This window comes from Aptenodytes forsteri, unplaced genomic scaffold, assembly GCF_000699145.1.
Source record: "Aptenodytes forsteri isolate BGI_AS27 unplaced genomic scaffold, ASM69914v1 Scaffold176, whole genome shotgun sequence".
Lineage (NCBI taxonomy): Eukaryota > Metazoa > Chordata > Aves > Sphenisciformes > Spheniscidae > Aptenodytes > Aptenodytes forsteri.
In genome coordinates, this window is record NW_008794853.1 from 153,757 (window position 1) to 170,247 (window position 16,491).

General features: G+C 41.3%; 1 protein-coding gene across 1 annotated transcript in view; it reads right to left on the reverse strand.

Annotated features, from left to right (window-relative positions):
• Nucleotides 1-1,551: 1,551 nt before the first annotated feature.
• PLCXD3 (phosphatidylinositol specific phospholipase C X domain containing 3) overlaps nt 1,552-16,491 on the reverse strand; it is an 87,638-nt gene continuing 72,698 nt past the window's right edge. The window contains exon 3 of the mRNA XM_009274531.1: nt 1,552-1,745. Within this exon, the coding sequence (XP_009272806.1) occupies nt 1,589-1,745 (157 nt within the window). The 3' untranslated portion in view covers nt 1,552-1,588. The remainder of the gene's footprint in view (nt 1,746-16,491) is intronic.

Below are 16,491 nucleotides of genomic sequence, written 5' to 3' on the forward strand. Positions count from 1 at the left end.
CTATAACCCCCCGGGTAACCTACCTGTTCGATAAGACCATTTTTGTTTTTCTAAACTCTGATGGTAGATGGTAGTCCTTATCATCTGATTGAAAATAGCAAAGGACCGTATGATGCCATTCTCTTTTCTCACTCAACCAAAAGTTCTAGTAACATCAATGGAAACTTGACCTTAGTCTTATCCCATAAAGCCCTGCAATATTTCAAAGAGCATTTTCCTTGTAAGACATTATAGCATCTATTGTTTTGCACAAATGAAATGTTTTGCCTTCCAAAGTCGTGTGCCTGTGCATTGATGTGTCCAGGAGATACGATTGACTGCATTGTATCCAGTTAGGTGTCATACAGTGGCAATGCTCTCTTTTTATAACTTACTAAGTTTTCCATATATTTGAGTTTTATATATGTTTCATTAAAAGTAGGATGATCAGCAATTCTGCTGCTAGAACAGTGCCATTCAGTAGATTTCCAACCTTGTGTTATGCAGTATTACACCCCACAAACAATTCAAGGACTATAGTATTGTTATTAGCTAGAAATTGAACTTCTACACTCTTTAGTACAGCAATTTTTCACTGATGAAACTGGCACTGATTTTTTTGTAATCAGCAGAGAAGTGTTGTGCTCGTAGCTGCCTTAAAGAGAAGCTTAGACTGCACCTATTTTTTTAAAAGTGCAGTTTTAGACCTGCAGAAAGCAGGTTTCCACTATGGGACAAAATCCTGCCCACCTTACAATACACACAATTTACTGATCCTATGCCAAATCTATGCTAAACACGGGAAATTTTCCTGTTAAACTCACTGGACGTTGGATCAGGCTCTTGCATAAGATTAACCCTGGGAGGAAGCGGTGCTCCAAGCTGGCCTAACTTTGTTCCTGCTAGAACCAGGGAAAATACGCACTGGCAGCTCCTAGTACAGAGTCAGGCCAGCACCACATATCTGCTGACTTGACCTGGGGCAGAGACATTGGGAGACCCCATTCTGAGAATGAAAAGCAAGCAGGATTTAGTCTGTGCAAGCTACGTAATACATCATGTTTACTGTCCACTGATTATGCATGTGTTAGAGGCATGACTTTGGATTTACTTCACAAAGGCATTTAAACCTGTAGCTCACTGATAAATACGACCAGTTAAACCACCTAATAGATGAAGTGTAGCAGCTTAAAATTTTCCGGCCAGATATACTGTCCTTAGTCTCCCAGTGTAACGCTCACACCGTTGGGAATCCTGCTGTGGGCAGGCAGAGGGCAATATACATCCCATTGCTCCGAAAGCAGCAAATTTCTTGGCACTGTTTGTAACCATAGAAGACACATGAATTATATTTGGTACCTCATGGAAAACATGTAAATGGCCTTCTTTTATCAAACACTGTAAACATGTTTCGTTTTGCTCTTCACATGAAACACAAATGTAAAAAATGATCATAATTGATTAAAATATTTCCCCTACGCCCACCCACTAAAGCCCTAAACACCTCAGCGTGTTATAGGAAGATCAATGTTTTACAAGATAATTCTTTTAAAATGCAATCTTTTTTTTAAGTTCTAAATAATGCAATAACACACATATTATAGTACTATCAAGTAGTGTCATCTTCACCTTCATCCAGGGCATAGTTGAGCTTTATGACTGTGCTGATAAAGTCACCAAGTTCTACAAAATCTGCAGTAATAATATTCACACCACTTTCTCCTGGTTTCTGAGTTCGGACCCACTGCATCATTGCAGGAAGAGCCCTAAGGAGAAAACAGGAACAATAATTACTCATAAAGCAGTGAGACAAAAGCATCGAGGCAGGATTTACCAACAGTTTCTCCCATTGATCTTACTTGGTTTCTAAGGGAACCATGTGAGAAAGGACACAGGTTACTGCTCAAGCTTTCTGAAAACCCTTCTCTTTATAATTTTCATTCTCTGTGGAAATGTATGTCGATTGTATTTCAGCTTCTCAGTAGAAAAGAATGAAAGGAAGATCATACAGGCTCACAGTAATTATTGATCTTGCCTAGGGGCAAGGTCATGGACCAGACACCTTTTCGATATCATCCGGCCATATGACTCCATGGGAATTTTTTATGGGAAAAAGAAGTAACAGAGAACTCAAGCCATTTGCAAAGCATGTTTGATACATTCAAGGAAATACTGAGAATAATATTTTGGGGGACACTGGAGCAACCATGATTTCTACAGTTTAAGTACAGCATATACCAAATACCCTTTCTTTCCCAGTACTAATATCCCAGCCATGAATTTTATTAAATCATAAACCAGTGGTTAGTAACTGAAATAAAAAGCACCACAGTCATATCAACTCTTTTCTAAGACAGCATATTTTTATGTCAGACCCTTAGCATGGGAATACTGGAGTGAAAAAGATGTCTGCCTAACTGGGTTTGTGAGTATAAAGAAATTTTTCTGACACCATGAAAATATAAACTAACAATCACAAGAAATATCTATGGGAAAGTAAAGGGCTCCCCAGTTCGGCTGAGGAAGTCAAGCAGCAAGATCCAGTTTTCAGAAGACAAAAGTTAACAGAGTTCCAAAAAAATAAGGTACAGGTTTTTCAGAGAGAAGGTAATTGACCATTGGAACAAACTCCCAATGACTGTGACAAACTCTGCAGCACTTGGAGTCTTTAAATCAAGCCTGGCTGTCATTCCAAAAATACACTCTCGGTCAACCTCAAGCTGCTGAGTTAAATAAAAGAACCTATGGACTGGGCAGGGTTGCAGTCAGTTTAGATGAACATCGTGTTCTCCCTTTGCTCTAAAATCTATAGATCTGTGATTCCCCCTCAGCCAGCATGTTGTACAGCCTCTTTCACAGAGGCAAGGTACATGTAAAATGTTGGTCTGGCAGTAATTTAAATCAAGCTGAACACGCTGAACCAAATCTGCTCCCAAAAGCTTTAGGAAAACAGATCTAAAGAAAACAGAACTATTAGCAGACACAGATTGTACTTGTCAGTGGCCACCAGAATCACTCATTTTTAAAACAATTTAGTACTGACTAAAACCAAGCAGTTATAATTAGCTCCTTCTATGATTTTACAGGAGAATGCACAACACTAAGGTTTTGCTTCAGCGAAATGTGCTTAAATCCACCATTAAGATTCATGTTTAAGCCCAGCAACGCATTTTATTTCACTCATTGATTCAATGTGACTGAAGCATGTGTATGCATGCACACCAGTGCATAAAACTGAGCTTAAGCACTCTGCTATATAAGAACCCAGCCTGGATCTTTAAATTTATGTAATCCTGAAAAGCTGCATTCTGTGGAACTGTAACACACACAGGTCAGGTGTTAAATATCCAGCAACGCTTGGACTGTTTGAAAAGATCTGTGAGCAACCAGAACCAGGACAGATCTCAGCAGAACAGCATGGGCCACCAAGGTGATAAAAGGCAGCTCAGAGCAGTTGAAAACCCCACTGCATCTTCACATGCAAGAGATACTGCTGAACACTGGACAAAGACACAAGGCTGAACTTCTAAGATGGCAGTATATTGCCTTTAATATCATCCTATTTAAGCTCAAAGAGTTTCAGGTTTAAAGGTGAACTGATTGATTGTAGGCAGGCACAGATTTTTTTTCTTCCTTCCTTCTGCATAAGTTGATACCCTTGATATTCTACTCCCCCTTGAGGCATAATTAACTTCTTTTGGTGTCCTTTATTTGTTCTGAAGCTGGTTCTGATGTAATTCTGTCTTCAGACTACAGAGTTTGCTGTCTATACACTTAGCCATATAGACTGAAATACTGTTTTCTTTTTCCTGCTGTGTTCTTATTAAGCCAGCCTTTAACAGGTAGTCATGCCTCCTTTTGATTAGTGCTCTATCTTAAACTCAGTTTGCCCTACCATTTCATCTCCAGTTAGGCTTGGTAGTTAAATGAGTTATTTGCATTTTACTGATATTTCACACGAGACACAGTTGCATGACCCTTTGCTCATACACAAATTGTTAAAGTCACAGAAATCTTTTGTTCACGAGACTAGAGAGCATCCAAAGATAAGTCAAAAAGTGAATCAGATAATCCAACAAAAAGCTAATTTGCATAGCAAAGCCAAAGAACACAATCCTGTAAAAAAAAAGAATACCTGAACAAAAGATTCCACTGACTTTAGAGATTTGATCAAGGCTATGCAACTCTGCTTATGAGAGAAATTCATAGAAAAACCCCATAAATATATTTTTCCTCCCATAGTGCCATCTTGAAAGTGGATTGAATCAATGACTGTACAAAACGACACGTTGCTTAGTTTCAGTACAAATATCGCACATGCTTACAATAATTATTAGAATAAGCCTGCTTTAACATTTCTCAGGGTGCCTTTGTGATAGCAGCACAAACCTTGTTCACCCTTCCTTGTAATTTCCAGTCTCTGCATACCTCAAACTAGTAATTGTTCTCATTAAGGGTTTTAGTCTTGGGAACACAAACCATGCTGTGTGGCAGCCACCTACATGACTGTGCTCACAGAAACCCAGTATGTACCATGGTCTTCGTAGATATTCTTGCAATGTTGATAAGAAATTATTTTGCGCATGAGCATATGCAAGCCTCTCAGCCTGCAAACCCCAACAGCATCACTGCCTCTGTGTTAGGCAGGTCCTGGCTCTCCCAGGGAGGATGTTGATGCCCGTGCTTAAGGGTCTCACTGAAGCTCTGGCACCAATGGTTCAGATCCCGACCCTGCAAGGGCTGAGGACAGCCCAGCCATGTGAGTATGGGCCACACTTGTAAATACTCCAGGTTAGTAGTATCTGCTGTTAACCCCACTAACTACAGCAGCGTAGTCATACTGTAACTACATCCACAGCTCCATTGTGCTAGTGTAACAAGTTTTCCTAATAAAACAGTGTCATGCTGGTAATACTGACAGCGATGCCACTATTGAAACTGCATGCAGCACAGGCTCTAGCTCTCCTGAGGGCAACCTCAAGTCTTCCAGCCCTCCTGTGCTTCAGCTGCAAATGATGCAGTGAAAACCAGATGAGTTGATATTGGCCTCAGAGATGTGTTGTGAGGTTTCAGCACTGTGAGTAAGTGTTCTGAAGGGCATACAAGATGAAAAGTCCTACGTTAACATGCTACAAACGAAGAGCCAGGCAGCTGGAAAGGCTGACAGACACAGAATACTGTCAGCCCTTAAACTTACTGAAGTCAGCTGTGTCCCGCAGCTGTGCAGGCCAGCCCTTGTGGCCACAATCCCAGTTCTTGGAAGGAATCACTTCTAACCCCTAAGGATTGCAAGACACCGTGTAACACTGAGGCACACACACAGAAGGGTGCTGCTTGCCTTAGCCTGGAGCCAGGGAGGAGAGGTGTGCTCGTCAGCAAAACCTGCGTGGGGAGAAAGAGAGGAGTCTCCTCCTCTCACCCCACTACCTGGGGAACTGTTTTCATCGTACTGCAGCTCCATCAACCTGGTCGGGGCTGGCTAGATCCAACGCTGCCAGGCCAGTGCAGTGTTGCCCCACAAACCAGCATCTGAAGTCAACTGCTTTTTCCACGTCCTCAGCAGGAGGGGAGGGCTGGCGGCACAAGCAGGGCAGAGAGGGGAAAGCCACAGGATTGGGGGGCTTGAGCAGTGGCAGGGAAGGAGGGGAACGGCACATTACCTGAGTTTGACTATGGATTGGGATCAGTAACCTTGGTGAAAAGTTTTCTGTCCTGAAGGAATACATAGAATATATAATTTATTTGCACTGACTGGGAACTAGGAGGTACCAGGCAGCTGTCCCTCACACTCAGGAGGGCAAGAGAGCAGGGGGATGAAAGCAATGTGACCGGACACAATGTGGAAGGACCTCGTGGGAAGGGCTGTCGTCCAGTCCCAGCCCACCACCACTGCATCCCGGCACAAGGGGCCAGATCACCCCGCCACCCATGCTGCCCAGCAGCCTCCTGCAGGGACTCTTGGACCCGCCAAAAAGTCTGCATGAGAATGGGGAGAGCAGAGGAGATCTGGGCAGTAGGGACTTACCTACACAGGGCAACGCAGTGCCGTGCAGAGATGTTTAATGTGGCTATCTTTCTTCTGAGACCAAAGCTCTTATTTCTGGGTGGCACCTCACTAGGTCAGTCAGAGGTACTAATCATTTGGGCATGGCTTGGGTATCAGGATGGCTTACATCACGCATGCAGACATGCCCTACATCACCGTTTCCAGCCTTTTTTTGTTGAGGAGCCATGTACTTTCTCATATAGCATTGCTACAGTGATTTTCATTTACAACCCAGTAAAATCTAGGCTCAGCTTTGACAGTTATTTTCTTACCTCTATTTTGCCTGTTCTGTTTGCTTGCTTGTATAAACAGAAATGTGCACAGATTTCTTTTTAAGTTTTTCACTTCTTTTAAGAACTATTTTCTGATGCATTAAAGAAATTAGATGAGAAACACTGCCCTAAAGTACAAAACATGCATAGCCCTTTTCAAAGCTATTGAATACTCAAGACCTCTTTTTTTTTTTTAATCTATCAAAGACCTTAAGTGGACTCCAATGGCATTGAATTTTGTTTAAAAAATAGTAACTAAACATTCAAGTAGCTTCAGTTCAAGCAGCAAAACCGTGAGTCCCATTACGAGCTTTCAGAAAGAAAATATGACCTAACTAACTGCATTAAAATTTGCTTTAAAAAATTTGCTCTTAGGCTATTTTAGTTCAGAAAGAGGAGTGGTTGTTTGGTTTTTTTTTTAATGCCTGAGTCATCAAAGCCTGACAATGCGACAGAACACTAACGACAGCAGCGCTCCACGACAGGACCTCCTGTGGCAAAACAGCCATTCCCCTCTGCAGAGCTTTCAAGGGAGAGGAGGAGGAAAAGCAACTCCGGAAACACAAAACAAAAGGGCTGTTCACTGTTTAATGAGAGTTTGATCACAAAAGGCAGAACAGGTTTTCTGCTGGAGTGCAGGGAGCCAGTACAACCTAATCCAGAGTGAGAAACTGGTCTCATTTACAGAGTGTGGTGCTGCCTAGCATTAAGCACCCATTACCAGTAACACCAGCAAGAACTGAAGCAGGTCCACTTCCTCAGGGCAAAGTAACATGACGTTTCTTCCCTCTCCAGCAAAGCACACACCCAGCCTCCCTGCAGCCTTTTGCAAATAGGTGTTACTCTTCACGAAAAAGAGCACTCCTCTGCAGAAGGATGTACTCACACGAGCCTGAATCTGAATCCCTATACTCTTTAACTTTTCCCCCCTCCATCAAATTTTACCCACGTTTGCAAGAACACTGATTAATTCTGGAGCTGTAATTCAGCACATGCTGACTTTGGCTTTTCAAGGATGCTGAGAATTCATTGCTCCAGTGGGAGCAGTGGATGTCTCATGTGTCACTGAATCATAAAAATAATGACTGGAAAGAACCTTGAAAAGTTCAAGTTCATTCAGCCCATCCTGGGCAGGATCAACTACACAAAGATCAATGGTACAAACCACTCCTGGTAAATGTTCAATTTAATCAGTACTTACAAGCTCCCAGTGATGGAGATGTCACAACCTTCCTCTGTATTCCGAGCACCCCTACATAAGTATCCTTATACATCCTCATTAGCTTCAACTGGAGTACTGCTGTGGTTTAACCCCAGCCGGCAACTGAGCACCACACAGCTGCTCGCTCACTCCCTCCCAGTGGGATGGGGGAGAGAATCGGAAGGGTAAAAGTGAGAAAACTCATGGGTTGAGATAAAGACAGCTTAATAGGGAAAGCAAAAGCCACGCACACAAGCAAAGCAAAACAAGGAATTCCTTTACTACTTCCCATTGGCAGGCAGGTGTTCAGCCATCTCCAGGAAAGCAGGGCTCCATCACGCATAACAGTGATTTGGGGAGACAAAACACCATCACTCCAAACGTCTCTCCTTCCTTCTTCTTCCCCCAGTTTTATATGCTGAGCATGACATCATGTGGTATGGAATATCCCTTTGGTCAGACTCGTTGGTGGGGTGGGGTGAGAAGCAGAAAAGGCCTTGACTCTGTGTCAGCACTGCTCAGCAGCAACAAAAACATCCCTGTGTTATCAACACTGTTTTCAGCACAAACATAGCTCCATACCAGCCACTGTGAGGAAAATTAACTCTGTCCCAGCCAAAAACAGCACAAGTACCCACAAATAGATGCCACCAAAAATAATGGCATTAAGGTGTGCTGCTCAAGAGTGTTCACCATGTCCTCACTCTGCTCCCACTAAAGATTTACTGTTCATCAGTAAATAAGCTTCCCTGCAGAACATGAACCTTAGGTATCATTCCAGTCTATCATTCTACCATAATTTTCTCTGTGGCGAAACTAGTTTAAAAGGTCCTCTTGTTTTACATGCTGGCTGTTCGTTTCTGCTACCTGATCAAAATTTAACCATTCTCTCAGTTGTGCTAAAAGACCCATAGGGACAAAAAAAAAAAAACAAACAAAAAACCAGCACATGGAAATGGTCTGCATTAACAGAAACAAATCAACCATTTTTGCGCTCTCTCTGTCCCAAATGGCCCAGTTCATTGATGAGATCTGATTATAACAGGAGCTCCCAAACTGTTGAATCGACACAACCAGGGAACAAATGAACTGAAGCGCAGAGATTTACATGAGGTCGGCATGAACAGGCTGGGAAGGAACTCCTTAGATTCACTTCCTTACCCCTCAGTTCCTCTCTAGACAGCAGTAGTGTGGCCATAAAATTGGCACTACCAAGGCCAGGCTGACTAGAACCAGAAAATTTGGGCAATGCTGGGTGAAATTTTATTATTAATAGTCTCGAAGGCACACAGGTGGGAATTCCTTTCCCCAGATCCTGAATGGACGTTACACTGCCCATGATATGTCATGTTGCAAGAACTACCTACATTAACATCCAACAGCCCTGAATTTATTCTTCTGAAATGCTTATCTATAATTCAGTCATCTCCAATTGCTTTATACAGTTTGGAAGTGCATCTAATCAGATGACACAGACTACCATGCTGGGGTCAGATGAATGTTTTAATGTAATTGATCATAGTACTGTACTCTGCAGAGTCACCAGGGGCCAGATGTTTTTGCTCTCCTACTGAGCTGTTGTTGGCTTTCTGGGTTTCATTTTTAAGGGGAGGCAGAAATGAGCTCAAAAGGGCCTTTCCTGCCCTGCCTTCAAAGAACACTTCAGCTGAATTTATTGAACCTACGCCTCTATGCTTGTACAAAAATGCAATGGGATATTTAATAGCAGCAAATGGTGGTCCTGCAGGTGATTAATGTTCAACATCCTATTTTCCTGATTCTGTGTTTTCAGCCATTGCACCTAGGGCATTAACTAATAGCATTAGGAATGCAGTCAGCTGGGAAAGGACTCAGTGGACCCTGTAGTATAAAAGATCTCATTAATGAGGCAACTCCAGTATTTTGGCTACTCTCTTGGTCAATGTAGTGGGGAACTGAAGTGGGCAATGCCAGAGCTAAAAGCTTGAACTGCTACCACACAAAGTGAGGCTTTTACATAATGACTGAAGGAGGCCTTGTAACACACGTAGTTATGCTAGTATGGACAAATACATGATAGTTCATAGATTAACAGGAAAACTACTGCCTGCCATGAGGATGCCTGTGTTCAAAGGCTGGCTTTTCTCAGTGATCCAGCAGATCGAGTTAGACAAGCTCATCAACTGCTCTTCTAACCAGTTATCTCTTTGGAGATCACATGGGGGAGAAATATCTCCCATTTTCATAACAGTGGTGCAAGTCTTAAGCTATGAAAATGGAGGGGAACAGAGAAATCTAAGTACTGTTCAGACGTCATTCCTTTCAACCTTTTGTGGCCCAGAGATAAACCTGAACACTTATTTACACAGGTGCCTGCACGTGGCATAGTTTACCTGCTTGAGACAGTCGGTCCTAGTCCCAGTTCCACACAGAAATCTGACTGTTCCAGAAATGCCAAGAAATTCACAGAAATGACAATAAGAATGGACTATGGAAATAGGAACTGGAAGTTATTCCACTGCCTGAGAAACAGAGAAAACCTCTGCTTTACATAAGAAAACATCTGTCAACAATTAAGGGAATAGCTACTGGTTTTGGGCTTTTTTCCCCCCTATCTTCTAGTTATTTAAAGAGTTATGATTTATTCATACACTCATTACACTTGAATCACTGTATCAAACCATTCAAATCAGGTGTTAGAGTTGACTGCAGAGCGGGAACTGCTTTGTCACAGGTGTATGTTGTAGACAGTACTAGACCATTCACGAACAAGGTTTCCACCAGACTTGGCCAAGGGCTTTGTTTTCTCCAAGGGTTGCTGCCATGAGTCGCCTGGGACCTTTCAAAGAGCTCTCCTGTTGAGGAGTTTGGTAGGGGACTCCAGGTACAGACCTGCCCAGCTACTCCCCAGTTCACAGTTTCACTTGCTGCTGATGGCTTAGCCCCTCATTACAGAACTCACATTCTTGAGCATGTAAAATTTGAATGATGTAAAGAAAAAAGAGAGAGATTAAAAGGCAATTCATTAAAAAAAAAAAAAAAAAAAAAAAAAAAAAAAAAAAAAAAAAAAAAAAAAAAAAAAAAAAAAAAAAAAAAAAAAAAAAAAAAAAAAAAAAAAAAAAAAAAGGTTGTGCATGGAGGAAATACTCTGACATTTAATGTGGAGAACAATGAAATAGGGTCTACCAGAGAAAGCAAACAAGAAGAGGTGATTTTTACCAGTGTTTAGCCCTGCCCAGAACCTTGGAACACAGACGAATTAGCAGAGTGATTCTGAAAAAAACCCACTTTTGAGTAACGGGGAAAGTTAGTAAAAAGGTACATATCACTATCAGGGAAAGCAGAGCAGCTAGGTGGAAGGCAGAGTTTATTTAAGAAACTTCTGGCTGTCAGCACTATCATTCTGCTGTATGACCTGTAACAGAATTTCACACACTGTTGCACAGTTTCCAGTGAGATAGATACTACAATAAATCTAAAACACTTAATTAAATGGGTAAAATATGGATTTTTTTTTTAAGTCTAATAGCATAGCCTACAAAATTAATGTTTTCTTCCTGCAGACGCTTCGAAATTAAACTAAATTTCACACCTATATTTGAATCCTTTGCTATGGAATACAGAGCAAAGCAATTTCCATTTTCTTTCAGATAAACAGCTTAAAGTGGTTCTAATTTTTTTGTTCCATCAAGTGGAGATATAAAGTCAGTCTACAGTGGCAGAGAACAGACAACCAAAATATGCAAAACTGCATGCAGCTGTTTGCCATAGTACCTTGCTCAGTATATTCCACAATACTTTATTCAGACAGACATACTGTAGAATAATTCATATTGAATGTAATGTTGAAAAATGCAAGGAAAATAACCATACTCAAGTCAGAGAAAATTCCGGTAAAGAGATGGGTCTTGCAGCATTCCCAGGAATTTAACACTTCCTGATTTTTCACAGAAGGTGGAAATCTGCTTCATTCATGAAACATCAGCAAGTAGATTACGACAAAGCAATCCACCAAACAAAGTTTAAATAGAAAATTATGACAAAAATAATCACCTTTGAAAAAAGGTACAGAGAAATAGTTATTTTTCGGCACTGCTGCTATCTGGACAGCAAGAAGAAGCAGAGAATATAGTAAGAGCTTCAGGCTGCACTCCAAGTAACAGAAATTGGGCATAATTACAGCTCTGATTTGAATGGTGTTGTGATTAAAACAAGTCAGGAAATGAGATGGTGGGGGACAAAATTATATAGGAACATACAGTTTTTCAGTTAATTAAAAAAAATTAAATGTCTAGTTAATGTTCAATGTAGCCAATTAAACATTCTTTTCTTACTTTTTGGTATTTTAAAATTTAAATAATTTTAAATTAGGTGTCATTTTAAAATAAAGTTATTTTGAAACTGTCAAAACGTCAATATTTCTAAAACAATAAGTTTGAAAATATCAAGACGAAATGTTTTCCTACATATTTTCCTCAAATACAATTCATCATCAAGTTTGACCCAATTTCACAAATAGTACCAATGGTGCTCACAAATCTGTTTTTCTGGCAAATTTCTGTTTAGCATCAAAATTCCTCCCTGCTGTACCTTCCTCCATCTGAGGCACCACCTCTTCTGCTTCCTGCTGTCGTTTCCTTTGATTATATTGGCAACTGCCTTTTTGTGTGGCCTGAACTTCCTCCACTTCTTTCTCCACGAAGCCTTAATGTGCAAAGCTAGTTTTATCATTTCCCTTGCAAGGTGTATATCAAACAGATACATAGCACCAAGGATCCTTATTACACTGCTGTCATTGCCACCTATAGTTTTGCCACCCCAGCCTGGTGCCCGGACCGCAGGCTGCGGCGGTCTACAGTCATCACACACCCACTAGCTCCTCTACACAACTGCTTCATCTCACCAGAGAGGGAGACTAAGCTGCTTATTATCCTTCATACATTTTCTGGCTTCTAGCTCTGGCCTCACACAGCTAAACCAGCTTTGTTAATCAGCTGGATCCCAGAGGCAATATCCTCCTAAACAGCATTCTGGGCATTGCTGTGAATCATTTACCAGGAGCAGCCTTCCCTGAGCTATTCCTCATTCCTTCCACTTGCTTTCCTCACAACCCAGTATTAACAAGCCCAAAGCATTCTTACGATAAACCCTGTATTATACCAATTATAATTGTGCCAAATACAGTACCCAGGAGACATTATGGAATAGCCACTGTTCTTTCACAGTGAGAAATGTTTGTTCTGGCTACAGCTGGGGGAGACGTGCTCACTGGGCTATCTTCCTGCCAAGGTGGTCCCACGTCAGGAGGATTTGTCCCCCCTAACGCAGACTTCTGACTCCTCAATAAGCAGTGGGGGTAGGAATGAATACTGCAAGAGCGCCTGCTTCCCCATCACCGGGCAGCGGCTTCTCACATGCCTCGAGACCAGACTGCTCCCAGGGCTCCCACAGGCAACCTAGCAGTGAGAGGAACACTGCGCCGTGTGGTCCTGTCCTCCCATCTCCAGTGACAAAGCAAGTGGCATGGACAAGACCGTGTGCAGCTGCCTTTGAAAAGGCAGGTTAGCAGCCGTGACGTTCTCCCATAGAAGGGGGCCTGGGAGGAATCTGCTAATGATCTCTGTTCCTCTTTCAAAAGCTGATAGAGCTCATCTTAAAAGCAGTCAGCTTTCTCACTCCCACTTTTCTAGCTGTAAGACTGCTGGAAAACCTCACTGGTCTGATTGCAGGGAGACCTTCTCTCACTTCCAGCCTAAATTTATTTACTCTGTGTATAACTGTTGCTCTTGTGAGAACACTGGCCTTTAGCCTAAACTGTTCTTTTCCCTCCCTGGTATTTATTCCCCTGTGATATTTATAGACAGTAATCACATAGCCTCTCAGGCTTCATTGTGCTAGGATAAACAAGACAAGCTTTCTCGATGTCTTCAGCAATTCATTCCCTGATTATCTGAGTTAGTAGTTCCTCTCTGCATCTATGCCAATTTTAATCTACTCTCCAGAACATGGATGATCAGAATTGCACAGGATATCCAAAAAGATATCCTACCTGCGCCTTGGGCAGTAATATCACCACCTTTCTGCATATGCTGGAAATGCCTTGGTGCCTATCAAGAGGATACTGCTCTTTTTCCCAGATGCTTTCCACTGAGGGCTCAGATTTAGCCAGCCATGGGTGACACTCCAGCATCTGCCTTGCCTGGCTTCCCCAGCTGGTGAGATCCCACCTTACCAGAGTACGCTCCCATCGTTATGACCTTGCATTTTATACCACTGAATTCCAGCTCATTTCTAAATACTGCAGGCACTCAGTTCTTGCTGTGTGATACCCCTCAACTTTCCTCTGTTACGATGATAGCCTCTTACTTTGTGTTATCAGCAAACTCCATTAGCAGTCTCCTACGGCTGAATCCAAGGTCCTTCATGGAAATATTAAAGACGACCAGGCTCTTTGAGGAATGCTACCATTACCTTCTCTTCAGTCTGGTACTTCCAACCAGTCCCAACTCCATTTTCGATTCCCAAATTCCATTTTGGTTGATAATATCCTACTTAACACTTCACCAGCTGCATTACTGAAATCCTGAAATTTTCCTGTAAAATTTCCATAGAATTAGTTACAAAAACAAATGAAGATTGTTTGACATCATCCACCTTTGGCAAAACCTCATCAACATTTATCCTACTTTCCACTAACCTCTGTATCTTTAATTAGCACTTCTTTCCAGTTAAGCTCTTCAGTCTTGCCTTCTCCTGAAAGCTTGTGGGAGCTCAGACCATTCCCCTGCCATTTTTAGATAAGGGTGTTATGTTTGCTGCTCTCCACTCTAAACCACTGTTTTCACAGGTCTGATTTAATGTGTGCAATGCTCATGGTAGCCCTTCCGCAATTCTGCTATGAAGATTACACAGATCACTCTCCTCTCTGCTTGAATGTATTCAGTTCTTACAGCTTTTATAAAACATCTTCCCCAGTGACATCGGGAGTCGCAAAGAAGGCTCCAAGAGGAATCCCGACAATTCAAACACTCGATGAAAAACTAACTTCCAAGCTCGACACTGAATATAGCAGAACTTAACCTGAAGATAAGCAGGACTAATACAGTTATTTTAACCAACTCAGAAGGGCCTATCATTAAGATAACAGTGGTACAGTTTACTTACTGTACTGTGCAAAGGAATCCACTGGAAGGAATAAAATCTGTTTCACTCTGGTAGATATTTCTGCTCACCTTTGAGCCATCCTTTTTAACATTCATTACTGGTAGATTTTGTAGTCAAATGCTAATTGTCGTTGTTTCTTTTAACTTGACCTTACAGCCAACAGCCTTGAAATGTCTAGATGACACAATCAATGGCAACATTAACATGACTGACAGCAAAATTCAGATCAGTCATAAAGCTGAGTCAGACTCTTCCACATTGCATAGTTCCAAATCACTAACTCCAGACTACATCTACCGTCATGCTGTCTGCCTTGACTTCCAATCATTTTAAATTTTAAAGACAGCAGTTGGGCCATTTCACTTTTGGCCAAAATAATGAGGTTGAACTTTGTTAGAGAAAAATTAAAACCAGGTTCTGACTTACTTATCCTGCAAAAAAGTAAAAGTCCTGAGATGTGCCACAGTATTACTTAAACGATAGTGTCTCCCTGAAGAACTCTGTCCTTCTACGGTGTTTATTACCATGCACACACCAGGTCACTTATTATTGTTAATAATACAGCTACTTTGCTTGGCTAGTGGTATTCACCCTATAGTTAATGGATAAAACTGTAATTTCCAATAGTCATAAGCAAAATTAAAATGGACATTAGGAATGAGAGAAGTATGACATTGTCTGCAGACTGTCACTTGATCAACAGTGACATTGAGGGGCAAGTAAAGGCTGCATACTTCAGTGATACACACCCATTGTGATACTAAATAGATCTGGCCCAAAACAAAGAACTGCTGTTCTGTGGGAAACTCCAGCATTTCAAAATGTGATTTTGTTTTGAATTATAAAGCAAATACAAAATGTTGGCCTGTCCCATCAAGTAAAGTTCAAGACCTATTTCTGAATACAAAAATGAAAAGCTGTGAATATAGAAACATCACTAAATATTGTAATTAACACCGTAACATAAATCTGAAGACAAGACAGAATTAATAGAAGTACAAAGTTGAAATGTTTTGACATAAACTATTTTGCTAAAATAGACTTCTCCCTGGAGAAAAATACTGAAAGATGCATTCCTGAAAAAAAAGAGTATATTTGAAGATATCTGCAATTTTCAATAAAAAGCTGCACCAATGGGAAAAAGAACAAATGGTTTTGTAATCACTGGGTTGAAACAATTTACACAAACTTGCTGCCACGTCTAACAAAACTAACAACTGTACACCAAACTCTTAAAAAATGTTAACCAATATACCATTGATGTGATCTCAAATTAGCTTTAAAAACAAAAATGTTTTGATGATTTGGAGAGCTCTTACTGGTTCTGATCAGCACTAAAAACAGGCAGACATTGTGAGAAGTCTCATGTTTCCAGTAATTGTGGTAACTTCTGAATTGATATCATATTTTATTTAATAAGAACTCCACATGGATGAACTAGGGTTGCTATACCACGAATGAAACAAACCACATCACAGACCATCAGGGAAAAGGTACACTAAAAAGTGCATTATATAGCTTGTAAAAATATAGCAAGGGATTGCAGAGGATGCATCAACAATAAACTAAAATCCTCCTGGAATGAAGCCAGGATAGATGTTTGCTTGAGACACCATAACAAAGTGGTCATAGAATCATAGAATAGTTTGGGTGGGAAGGGACCTTTAAAGGTCATCTAGTCCAACCCCCCTGCAATGAGCAGGGACATCTTCAACTAAATCAGGTTGCTCAGAGCCCCGTCCAACCTGACCTGGAATGTTTCCAGGGATGGGGCATCCACCACCTCTCTGGGCCACCTGGGCCAGTGTTTCACCGCCCTCAGCGTAAAAAATGTCTTCCTTATCCCTAGC